The 13,852-nt window shown below is 34.1% G+C and overlaps 1 protein-coding gene across 1 annotated transcript; it reads right to left on the bottom strand.

Annotated features, from left to right (window-relative positions):
• Positions 1–326: 326 nt before the first annotated feature.
• On the bottom strand, positions 327–4,217 carry RB195_021597 (uncharacterized protein; the record flags this gene model as incomplete). Its single annotated transcript, XM_013435076.2, has 3 exons — positions 327–473; positions 3,099–3,211; positions 4,148–4,217. 3 exons carry the CDS (start codon positions 4,215–4,217, stop codon positions 327–329), a joined length of 330 nt encoding a protein of 109 aa, XP_013290530.2.
• Between the last annotated feature and the right edge of the window lie 9,635 nt (positions 4,218–13,852).

The following is a 13,852-nucleotide window of genomic DNA, read 5'->3' as shown; positions in this document are numbered from 1 at the left end:
ATACAACTGTTCGAGAATAACTGCAATCATAAGCGTACTACACATGAACACACAAAATATGCGTTACTTATTAAAAGTGACATATTTTTAGCTCATTAATCACGACATAATATGACTCGTTTGGATAGGAATACCAGGAACACTGGGACAATAAAAAAGAAAACTTCAATTAGTTGTACTAGAGAGAAAACAAAAAAAAAAGAGAGAAAAAAGAATTTTCGAGACAGATACGTGAAAATAGAGGCAGGGCAAGGACATTCTGGATAACGAAGACTTTCGAATAAAGGCAACGGTTTTTGACAATAAGATAATACACGCAATTACGCTTACAAATAAATAATACCAAGGCTCAAAAAACACAAAATCACTGTAGAAGTTGGATTGAAATTTATAGAAGAATTATTGCCTTCTTCTAGTTGCCGAATTTTCGCTTGACCTTCTTCAGTGTCACGAGCCATTTTATCGTAGGAATCCTAAAAATAAGGGTCAGAATTTTTGATTAAAACTTTTGTAAATTATATACGTCAAACCACTTGTACGATTGTTTTCTGCAATGTTAAGCTAGTCCTGAAAGCTCCGCTGTGCTTCGTAGTTACTAATAAACAACAACAATTTAGTACGATAAAAAAAAATAATAACACGCAAACATCTACAAAAGCTGTAAATACAACGTAACATCTAATTTTTTTTTTCATAAATGCGCGGACTTTTACAATTGAAATTAGTATATAATGAAAATAGATAAGTATAACTTCTTACAAATTAAAGGACAATTTCATTTTATGAAATCACTCTCATATGTTCGTGTTTATGTTTATTAATACAAAAACTTAAAATAATATCTGGTTTTTGATCCAATCCAAATAATATTTTTCGGAAACATTAAGAAATCGTTGAGGGGACACCTAGCTGCGCAGCTGTTTCCCTTTCACCTCCCTCATGCCATTAAAAAAAGCTTTTTTTAGAACACTATGTATTCTACGCCGATTGAGTATTTTACATTGCTTTTCGTGGAAGGTAAACCGAAATTTCTACAATCCTTCAGAAAGTTGAAAGGAATTTAAAGGGCTAATTTGCCGAACCCCTCGCTCAATATAAGAAGTAATTACTATTTAAAATAATTTTTGAATACTAATTACTAATAATAATAGTTTATATCCAATCAACATATGCAATTTTCTTTAGTCAATACTGGATGCCATTTGCTTTAAAGGTATCTTTTTCCAGAGCTAAGCAAGATTAGCGAGCGGTTATCCTTGATTAAAGGCAGCCGCCTGAAGAAAAAATGCGTAGCATTTTTCTCTTGTTGCATATGGGTAACCGGAGAAATGTTTCAAATTGCATTAGGATTAGAAGCCGTTGAAAAACCGCATCAAGATCTTCCGAAAACTGTTGCTCGTGTCATCGTTTCACTGCTCACGCGCTTGGTACGTGCATGCACGTAGTGGTACATTGCGGAAAGGAACGAGAGGATCACATCGTGCAACAAGCACCACTGAGCACTTTTCACAAGTGCACCTTTTTCATCTTTTCCTCATCGTCATTACAATTAGCAGAATTTCAGCCAAATTTTTTTTCCACACGCCGCTAAAAAACGTACAAAGAGAAAAGATTCGAATCATAGGTGCGCTAGAGAGGAGCCGGACCCTCCTCAAGTGAAGGGGGTCTAGCTGGGGTGCAGCATAAATGGTGAGGATCCCTTCGCCAACCGTACAAAAAAGAAGGGGTCCCTACGGCAACCAGTGAAAGAGGTCGGAGCACCGGGTCCGACTTTCGCATGTATGATTCGAATTTTGCCACAATAAGGCGCTTTTTCCAATTTTTAGAGAGGACCTTAGTCGAGTAGGCCGTAGTTTACTCCAATAAATCCAGGCGAGCGAAGTCCTGAGCAAATTTCTTATGCATGAAAGGTGAGCACACTTGCTAGCTTGCTTTTTTTTTGAGAATCTTTTTCTCTAGCCTTCGACATAACCCAGCTGTTTCAATTTAAGAAAAAAAAATCTCTTCTACATAGATAGTGCCCCAGTACAAGTGAGCAGGTGGCAATGTTCACCGCCCGAGGGCATAAAAACAAGGCTCCTGTTATTGTTGCAAATATTGCTGACACAGCTTTTTCCTTTTTTTCTTGCGATTTCGAGCAGATAACGTTTTCAGTTTCCCTAAAGAAAAAAGTGGCCTTTAGGACTGTAAATTGGAGGATTCATGGAACGATTGTTCTGGTGTGGAAAAGGTTAGTAGATTATAATTTGACTTAACATAACTGTAAAGGAATTGATAAGGTGGTAAGGACTTGAAACATTCTTGATCATTTCGTTCCATACCAAATAGGAATTTTTTTCAGCGAATAAACTGTGTTTCATTTTCAAAGAAAAGTTTAGCTTTGAGTTTATTAGGGACCTGTTCGTTAATGATTTGCTAAATAATACGACTCCATAAAACATCGAATTCCACACTACCATTGACTCCGATTACTAGTTCAATGCTGAACAAAAGCGCCTCAAGCAATGAGGAAAAAATGACTATGGTGGAAGAGAGGTAGTGATTTTCTTCAAGACTCCTATTATCACTAGGTTTAGAGTGCAACTACGTTTTGGCGCTAATCTCTCGGAAAAAAATTCGATTAAATTTAGTCGTGAAAAGACTCAGGATTTCCTAACAGTTCTCGTTTTATTGTAAACCTGCAATTGATGTTATCGTGGGAGGTGTTAGTTTTCAGCTTTATGATAACTACGAAATTCGATCCGATCGTTACGCTTTCGCAAGATATCTCTACTATTTCAACGAATTATAAAATCCAAACGACAAAGAATTAGTACTATGAACATTCCAGAGATCCTTCTTCCTCAAGAAATATTAATTGTAATTAATACATAGTTCTAAAAAAAGCCGAAGAAATTCTAAAAATTCTAAAAATACTTTTTAAAACATAACTTTTAAATAATACTGTAGAATATTGTGGATTTGCTGAATTAGTTAGTTTCAGATGTGGAAAATCCAATATTATACATGTTCCACAAGGGATTTACATACGTACGGAGTAAATAGGTTAGTGCTATAAAAAATCGAGGAAGCAAGAAATAATACGGAAAAGTACTCACCGATAGCATTTTTCCTATTCTCACAAGTCGTTCCTCACTTCCCTCCAATGCTTTACCGACTACTTCACTAATATTTCGAGTTTCAATCGGTACCCAAGCAACTCGTGGACGATCTAAATACGAAACGAAGAAAGCGATCAGTAAATGAATGAGGTGATCTCACACAGATTTTTTTCCCCTCAGAAAAAAAAGAGTTATAAATTTATTTCATCACTTTCATTGCAGATTAACACTTCCACTCTCCAGCTCTTTACTTTTCACTTTTTCGTTGGATCTTTATGGTGAAGTCCGCCTAAAATGTGTCGCTCCCGAGGGGCTTCAATAACTCGGCACTTGCGATAAATTCCATTCGGACGGAATTGCGGAGTAGTGACATGAATCTCATACATAGATAGATATTGACATGCCGTCAGTACTCGTTTTAGAGGAAACTTTTAGAGTTCCTCAGTGGAACATTGACCGTAATTCCGTGTATCGTTAATGAAAATTTCAGTGGAGAAGAACATTTACTGCTCATAACGCTTTAATTTTTTCTCTGCCATGTTCTATTCATTTGCTTCAATTTGGAACTTCCTTCGAGGACACTCATAGCTTTCACTCAATGGAATTCGAGAAGAGCGATTAAATTTACGAGCAGAAATGCTGCACGCTAACATTGCACAGAAAAAATGAAATCTTTGGTCGAAATATAAGTGTTCAAAAGGAAGGAAATTTCTTTTATGAGGTGGATGAATTCCATCTTACATAAGAAAAAAAAAACTCAAACAAAAACTTAATGTCATTAAAGCATATCCTGGTTCTCCTGGAAATTTTCTCCAGCAGCGTTATAAATGTAGATTCCAACGCATACTCCAACTATAATTAGCTCAATATTTTTGCAAATTCTCTTTCCTCTTCTGTTTGCTGTAGAACTGTGAACAAATTTTCGAAGAAATATGAGCAATGATAAAATGGTCCCCAAAACATTCGAAAAATAGACAATATACAATATTAATAGTACAGATTTGGAAGAATATCTCTGGATGAGTACCGTACTGTCAAGCTCATACCTTGATCATCTTGATCGCCAAGAACACCAATTGAAATAGTGATGAACACCAGTAGACATGTTAAGTGCATCGCTAGCAGCTGAAAAAAAGAAGAAAAAACGATTATGTCCGCAAATGCACAACTGTCAGGAATTCTCGAGAGTAAAATGCGGATAAATTAAAAATAATGCACCAATAGCTAGGCAGAGGTTTTTCTGAATAATGACGACAAAAATCAAACAGTTAATTCTCAATAGCTCTTTGTGCAATTGCGTACGCTCAACAGAAATTCCGCCATAGTCGTATGTTCGTAGACTACACGAAACAGAAACTATATATCCATAAGAAGTTGCGTTCATTTGCGTTGTCCTAATTGAAATGAAGCTTTTCCGGGAAAGATTAAGGTCACAGATGGTCCATTAGGAGATGGGCGTGCAACATCAATATCATGTCATCGGACACTTGTGAACATAACATACTGTAGCATGCTGTAAAATGTGATTTGCTGTAATTTTATTAAAGTATAAAATAAAATTTAATAGATAATTTTAAGCTAAGATAATGATAATAAAATATACACAATCAGGCACACTTAGGAACACTACTGTATTTTGAATTAGACGAATTTATCCTTAAAATTACCAGAAAATTAGAAATTTTTCGATAAATTCCAACCTCTCTAAAATCGATGGAAATCCATGGAAACTTTGAGGATAACCTGAGATGAGCACCCCGTGGTTAGAGGAGTATGGAAGAGTATCGTTTAGAAGAATTTTTATAATAACGTCGAACTAAGTGATTCTATTCGAAATGATGTGTAAAAATTCAGGATTCGTTCTTTTCAGGATCGCTACGGATGAAATGCACGTTGCTATATAAATTATATGCATGTTTAGGTGGAAAGATATGGAAGAAAAATGTGGTTACTTTATAGAACTATATATGTCGTTTAGTCTTAGTATTCTTAGTAAAAAAAAACTAAAGAATTGTAATATAGAAAATATACATAATGTGATACAATATAGATATAGAAAAAAAAGTGCCAAGGAAAAAATTTCAAAATTTAATTAATTAATTTTTTTGTTCCCATTTAATTTAATTCTATAATTTAATATAGCTAGAAAATTATAAATTTTTTCTAAAAAATCGAAAATTTGCTACATGAAAGAATATTCACATCAATGAATCGCAAGAAAAATTATCAGAGAATATCGCCTAAATATGCTTTTGAGTCCAAATAACAAGCACAACCTGTTCACACGGAAATCGCCAATTTTAATAATTTCCCGTTTTAGATGAGTTCAGACACATATTATATACATAACATAACACCATAGAGGATTTTATAACGATAAAAAGACGAATAACGCTTTCAGTTAATGAAGTAGTATAGAAGACGTCAATCTTCGTTGAGTCGCCTACCAGACGTATAACCTTGGTTGTTTTTGGGGAAGAAAAACGTTCATCCAGAAAATTGAAGCCGCTCGCAACGAACAAACGAACATGTCAACAGAAAATCGCATCAAGCCCTTCAACAACACAACAGAACACATTTATCAGAATAATAGGAGGACTAAAAGAGGTTCGTTGAGGCGTGAGGCGGTCCGTAAAGTGCAGATGATTGGCGCCGAATATAAGCTGTGCATATAATGGACGATAGTTAAGCGATCTAGGTTTTCAAGGAAGTGCCATCTGCCCGAAGGGCATAGCTCCTCGTAATTCGAGAACATGATTTCGTCGTTAGGCGGGGAAAAGTTGTAAAACACATACACACACACACGCAAACACTGATTAAGCCCAATCTATGAGCAGAAAAGCGCATCGTGCACAGCTCGGACAATCGTAAAATCCGACAATAAAACGAGATGAGAAGAATCCTGGAGCGTTTTGCTAAACTCGAGTGAAATCACAAAAAAAGATTGTTCAAATAAGAGTATTATTGGCGGTCATGATTGTTCCTGAAACATGTGGATTTGAATTCGGCAGTAAGACATAATTTCAATCGGCCTCCTTACATAATTCTTCGAACGATGGCGTAATGATGGTGCAATTATGTGAGCCAGACGGGGAAACAACGGTGAATAAAGGGGGGGGGGGGAAGGAACAGCTCGGCATTATAGGAGGCTGGGGTTTGATCCGGAAAGCAAAATTCTGATTGTTTATTCGGGGGGAGAATTCCGTTGAAGTGGTGAAACTCCGTGAAAAGCATTGACGTCAAAGAATAAGAAGTTCGGCAAAGAACTCTTCTCGCTCGCAACAAGCCCTACTGATTGGAATTCTCGCATCATATTCTCTGGAAAAATTTCACAAGGAAAACAGCCATAAATATATTTGAGCAATACGATGTAGTCTGGACTTTTGAAAATAGCAAATAAAAAAGTGGATTGCATCCTTGGAGCAATTCTTCGTTCACAAACTCCTTGGCGTAGGATCATAATGCTAGAGGTCGCAGAAGAAGTAAGTTGATTGGCAGCAATGTAGTGGTGGGTAGAGGATGTTGTCGTAGGTCCTACAGAGAAAAACAACCTAAAATGGAGCAAAGCAGGATCCAGCCACTCTACCTTACTCAATCAATGAGTATAGAAAACATTAAAATGAAAATTCCAGTAATTCTGGAAGCGATACGAGTTCAATTGTATGTAATTTATTATTATGTAATATTTATATTATTATTATATTATTTATTGTATTATATTATTGTTATTATTTGTTATTATTATTTATTATGTAAAAAGTTGTTAAAAAAGTATTAATGTAACAACAATAAACGAATTAAATTAAATGTAAAAACATATTTAGCTTGTTGTTTTAATCTACAAAGTTGTCCATATACGTACAGGTATACAATAAAAGAATTATAGCAAATTACAGTTTTGTAAAAATTATTACAACGTCCGCAAAGTGGTCGCAACTCCAAAAGAACATCTAAGATAAATTGCTTCTTACGGTGGCTGGATGGTGTTCCGTGAAAAGCGTCCATCACTTCTCGTACCGATCGAAAAAAAGGCGATTTCGCCAGGAACAAACGCTAGTAGCCGAACATTACGGTGAACGCTTGGTGTTAAGCAAAACTGTAGATTTCCCCGAATAGAAGGTGATCTACGTTGTTATAGTGTTTGTAAGCAATTGATTTTTATTCGTAAACAACAAAAAAAATTCAAATTTTCATAGTGATTCATCTGAAGCATAGACTTGTTTATCTATAAATTTGCATTTATTCTCTGGAATAACACCAAAACTCTAGTGAAATATAGGAGTACGGTTTACAACCGGTTTACAAATAAGTAACTCCTACTTGTCAGATAAATAGAGTTGTAATGAGTTCTATTTTGCAATTTCGCATCCGAAGAAGAAGAGAACCGGTAACAAGAAGTGATCAGTGAAAAAAAAATCAAAATTATATGCCTGTTCAGAATAACACCAAAAAGCAACAATTCTAATATATTATTGATTTAATCATAACTTACAGAAACCAGTAAGATAGAGTAATGACAGGAATGAACGAGTTCTCCGGAAACATTTTCCAATGCAAATTCCATTCCATTCCTCGATTACCTTATCAAATACATGTAATATCGAATTAATAATAATATGTAATATCAAATATAATAATTATCATCAGGTAATTTGTCTTGTTGGTGCAAATCACACATGAAGTTAGTAAACAAACAAATAAATAAAATCGATACAAGGAATTTGTTGTGTTGACGTCATGAGATGATCAGTGCAAATTTTTGTCCTTATTAAAATTCTACAATAATTTGTCAATTGGAGAGAAATAATAAAAAAGAACAAATACTTGAAGATGTCAGTGGAACATGTGTTAGCTGGTTTTGTGGATCAGAGAAGTGATCCGGAAAATCAACGAAAACACATGAAGTATTGTTGTGATACAAAGCTTTGGGGAAGGCTGAGAAGTGGGAGGAGGAGAGAAAAAGAAAGAGGAATTTCCATAGAAAAAGAGCAAAGAATGAGAAAAGGAAAAAATAAATGAAAGTAAATCGATTGAAATATTATTTTTGTTGAAAAAAGTCAAATTCAGTCGCGTAATATTGTTATTTGGAAGTGTACATAAGCTTATAAAGAAAAAAAAAAAAAAAAAAAAAAAGAAAACCACAGACGTATTATGTATGTAATTTTTTATATACATATAGGTTAAACTAATTTTAACCTCATATTTGAAGGTTATAGACATATTATACGAATTCCATTAAAATTCTTTTAGAACTACACGATTATTGGGTTGTGTTTTAATTTATAAATTTTTCAGTGTTTTTATATGCGTTTAAATTTATTTCAAATTAGTAAATAGCAAGAAGACTTTTGTGCAACTTTAAATGGGCAAAAGGGAAAACTTCTTTAATGAAATATTTTCTTTTCTTCTGCTACGAGCAACAAGTAGAAATTAGTTGTTTTTGAATGGAACGAGCGAGAACGGACGAGTTTACATGAGTGAAGCGTTCGTGCAATGCCGGTGGAACAATAGCGGTATTCTCTTTCACTCTTTCACAACATGTCACTTGTCAAACAAATGTCAAATTTTTTTCCTGGCTATTTCTTTGTTAACATTCGTATTTTTATTGAATGCTTCGACAGAGAAAAATTCCTGTAAAATTTATTGTGAATCTGATCAAATGCTGGATTACAATGTCATGATTTTATTCAACCCAATAGGATAGAGCAAATATTTGTTCGAAAGATAATAATCGAAAAAATTGAAAAATAGGACTCACTTACAATTCAGAATAATTCGAGAGACTATTCGAAAAAAAATACTCAAGGAAGTGTTAGAAGAAATCACATACAAAAATGAGCTACACATGTTCAGCAAAAGAAAAATCCTAAAGGGTAGAAGGCAAATAATTTTTAAAAGTGAAATATTTCAACGATTTCAATCACTAGAAAATCAAGACTAGTTTCCAAACATAAACATTGCAAATGAACGGACAAAAAGGAACTCTGAGAGTTCTTAAAAGGCAGCGAAAGAAAAAAAGCTTTGTCTCACGAATCCAGAAAAACTCGCACTTTTCTCTCTGCACTTCATATCAATTTTGCGCGAGTAAACTACTCAAAGGCTATTCATAAGGACTGAAGAAAAACTCTTTGTGTATTTATGTGCACATAAGTCGAAGGAAAAAAAAAAACACGAAAGAAAGTAAATAAGGGCGTTTTTTTTTTTCGACAGCAAAGCAAATAAATATGAAGGTCATATCCAAGCAGTTACTATCGCAAAGTACGAGCCGAGAGAGAGCGTCAACAAGTCTACTTTGCAATTCAAGCAGTGCCTTGGGGCAAATGTCCGGCGCGATATTATTAGTGGAGTGAGATCAACAGGAAAGAAATAAAATAATTTGTTCGTTAGAGCGGAATTCAAACATAATGAAGCGTACGGTTGGAGAATTGTTTTAATAATTTTTTAAGACTTAAAAAAAAGAAAAAAAAGAAAGAAAACAAAAGAGATGTAATTAAAGATGTAATTTCTAGACGAATTATTGCAAAATAATGAAAACTTGAGATCGAGAAAACTCGAGAGAGCGTTGAAATATTTTGCTTTCTTAAATAGAAGTACCACAGTTTTTTCGCGAACCAAGACAGTGGATAAAAAACGTTAAATAAAATGGTTACGTGTCGCGTCTTTCCTTTAAAATCCCCATAAAATCACGTACTACAATCCACGTAATTTACTTAATTAATTAATTGAGTTATCTACTTTTTTCTAGAAACTTCTAAGGAATATTTACGAAAGTTTTCTTGTTCGAGAAATCACTAAAAAGTCCCCGATAACAATCACGAATGCATGCGAGAAAATCTGCACTGAACCCTTGCATAAACAATAAAGTAGCTTACATTATGCTAAGTCCGTCCGTGTACGCCCACGTTCGGCTCGAAGCACTTTTCTTCCAACAGTCAATAACGAATTCAGGGATTGTATAAGTTGGTTTCGACTTTTTTCCCCTTTTTGCACGTTTTTTTTTCGTTAGTGCATTTGCAAATGAAAAAAAACTTTAAGTGGAGAAATCGAATTTGTCTCCACCAATACTCGTAGCTCAAAATTTGAATGCCAAAATTTACATATCAGACCCTAACATTTCAAAAAAAAAAAGAGAAAGGAAAAGTGCGAAAATAAATATCGCTGACAGAAAAATTGAAAGAGTTGTTCTCCAACAGTCGGTTTATAAAGTAATGTTTTATTTAACAACTACTGTATTTTAGAAAATTCATCTTCGTCCAATGCAACCGCATCAAAACGCATTCCATTTAACGTGAAACATATTTGTTGGGTAGCCTTGTAAAATAAAAGTAGAAGAAAATCGACTGACTACGTACGTGACCCAGTTAGCATCATTCGCAACATTTTTCTTCTTTTTCTAATTTGCAGCTCCTCTTTTCTTTCCAGTATCGATCCCGTAAATTTTGCTTTCTTCTATTTTCAAGGAACGAGAAGATATTCGTCCTTGAGGCGTATCTACTGATATTTAATGCTTTATATTTTATTTTATAGATTAAAAGATTTAACATGGCAGAATACGCCCGAGAAGCGAATTCAATAGTAATAATTAATAATAATAATATCTCAATAATAATTCAATAAATCTCTTAATAATGCAAAATATTTGGTAATATGCATCTGATTAGAAAACATTGCTTGCTTTTTTGACTGGTCGAGTAGATTTGTCAATATGCAATGAATATATACGCCTGAGGTCATGTTCGTTTAATGTAATAAGTTAAAAAGTTGCATTCACGTTCATTTTCGGGACTGAATCACGAAATGTTCTGAGACGCGATCGCTAAGAGTAGATCAAAATCCTTCCTTGAGATCAATTGTGAATGGCAGGATAAAAAATTGCATTTTTTCGAAACTAAAACTAGCTAAAATGGTAAATAGAGGAGAGTAGAAATCACTACAAAAGTTCACACTTTTTTTGAAGTTGTTCAAAATTTGCGTAGCTCCGAAGGATCGACTGGTAGTAAAAGAAATTTTGGAAGGGAGTAGGTGAGGAGGGTCCTGTAGAGAATGGAAAAAAACATAATTAAAATAGCCTTTTAAATGAGTGACAAAAAAATGAGTGCAAAGTTTTTAGAATGAGCAATTTTCTAGTCACTTTACGTTTATTTCAGAGTTTTTTCTGCGAATTATAAATACATTGGAAGTAGGTTCTATAAAGAAGACATTTCGGAGTTACTAAAACTCAAAAGTAAATTGCAAATGACCATCAAATATATTTCGAAGGAAAAAGTTGAACTTCTTTGAAATTTGTAATTAAAAGCTCACTTTTTGGCACATTAAGAGCATAGGAGTATTTATCTTATTCAATATTTGAGTACTAGAATAAAATTATAATTGAAAATTAAGGTGATACCTAGGAGACTGAGATTTTCCGAAAAGACATCATTAGAAGCTAACTTATTAATTTTAATCAGAGTGTCAACGAACTTTTGATACAAATCAAAGAATAATTTATTCGTCTAAGGAATTATTTAGAAGCCTGCTCATTCATTCTACCTCAGCCCAATAGAAATGAATAGATATTGCCATAAAAAGTAGGTTCGAAGGTTGTTTAGCCGGCCTATAAGGACAATGGACAATCGGAATGAGGGGAATACATACGTCCCCCAAAGCTACATTAATGCTCCTTTCTTAGCGAATAAGGGCGAATCGAATCGAATAAATGAATGTTTATAGGTCAATTATTGAATAAAATAAAATATTTGTGGGAACATTGAACAATTTGTGGAAAGTGAAGAGACATTGCAGTGTGTAATATCGGTTTAAATAAATAAACTTTTAGAAAAAGTTCGAGAGAACAAAACATCTATAAATCCATGTTATACAAATATCCAATCTATCAAATACATGGAAATGAGTCGTGGTTGTAATTTTATTCATCCAGAAAAAGGCAGGTTTAAGTTATGAGCACAGTGAGGAGGATCAAACGATACGATGATTACATTTCGTATTTTCTTTCAAAACCCAACAATTAACGTGAAAATGAAAGAAAGAAAAGTCTATTAGGGGGGTCTTTCCTGATGGTCAACAGGAATCGATTTTCCTAACGCATCCTGCGTAGATCATGAACTGGGGTAAGAATGCGGCAAATAAAAAAGTGCAAATAAGAATAAAAGGAGATCTCTTGGATCGCGTTACTGCTTTAATCTGTTCTCCGAGATCCTGTTGATCAAAGAAAGGCTTGAAAAAAAGTAGAACTTGAAGAAAAATTGACAAAGCTAAAAAAAACAAATTAAATAGTTCTTTAATATTAATAATACGCATAATATATATAGTAATAATATATTAATAATACGTTACTTTAATATGCATGCATAAAAACGTTGTAGTCCTGGAAAAAATCTAAGAGAAATTCCCATAGCTAACCTAGCCTAAAAAATATTCGAAAGGTCGTCAACAAAAAAAAAAGAATTGTGGATATTTGTCAAACACTTGAGCACGTATTTTTATGTATTCCTACAGCACTTGAGACGACATACAATGAGATCCCCGGGAAACAAGTGGAGTTTTTCTTTTTTTGTTCAGGCTAACCTACGAATGCAATTGAGAAGTGTAGGAGTGTGGAAGAAATGGGAAACAATGCGAAACGATTATCAACGCAACTTTGAATGGTTTTCGATCTATTATCCATAAAATAGTACTGCCACACCATCGATTTCGTCTTGACAACATGTCGCTAATTCTATGGCAAATCCGATCCACCAGCGCCATTTCGGCTGGCGAGCCAGGCCCCCGACGGGACACTTAAGCCAGAAAAGTCGTCGATCATCAGGCGATGAGTTGTGCTGTCCGGCCACCGAATTCACGATTAGCCTCACAAATCGAGTAAATTCTACGTTATTCTGATGTTGTTTGCTCTCGTATTATTTTGTTTTGCTGACGCTAACGAGCCGCTACGCAGCAGCATTGCAGAGATGAATATGGGAAGAACGGAAAATTATCCATAACTTGTAGCTGTGCACTTATTTCGGAGAAACCATTAAATTTAAAAATAATGCGAACGTTAAAGAACAGCTCCTTTACGAGTTGAAATTAATCAAAAGTTGAATGTGGAACTGAGTCGCTTACTGCAAGAAAAAAAAAGAATTCAGCAAAAGTAACTTCAAAACTACGATGAACAAATATTAGTAGGAAAAAATTTTTCAATTAAATATTTGAAAAATATTTTCTAGAACTAAATAATGTTTTACATATGCCGTTTAATTGATATTCGTATCTATTTTTGTAATATAGTGCATACCATATTTCAGGAATTCTGCACCAACTCATTTCTCACTTCTCATTCCAGCAACAAATCCAAAACGTTCTTGGTTTTTTTCTTTAAATTTTTCGTTCTATAGATACGTTAGCATTAGGTTTTCCCATAAATATATGCTCTAAGAGCACTAGGTAAGAAAGTTTAGTGAACTTCGTAAGTTCATTTAAATTTAAATTGTTACTACCTCAATGAATAAATTTATTTGTTTATTAGCTTGTGACTTTCACGTGGGTTCAGTTTCATCCTAGGTTATTAGACTTTTTATTCGTAAGTCCTGAATATCGTAAAAAATGTTTTTTTCTGATATATCTGATACCTAGTCTCTAACTCGATTCTAATGTTATTCTTGAAATCTGTGGAATTCAAGGAAAAAGTGGAGAAAAAACTGTATTACGCTAGTAAAAAATAGTTTTTTTTTGCCGTGGTCAAGCGTGGATTTCTTTTTGAAAACATTATT

Source organism: Necator americanus, chromosome X, assembly GCF_031761385.1.
Source record: "Necator americanus strain Aroian chromosome X, whole genome shotgun sequence".
In the NCBI taxonomy this organism is placed as follows: domain Eukaryota; kingdom Metazoa; phylum Nematoda; class Chromadorea; order Rhabditida; family Ancylostomatidae; genus Necator; species Necator americanus.
Note: the sequence above shows the minus strand (reverse complement) of the source record. Positions and strands in the feature narration are given on the sequence as shown.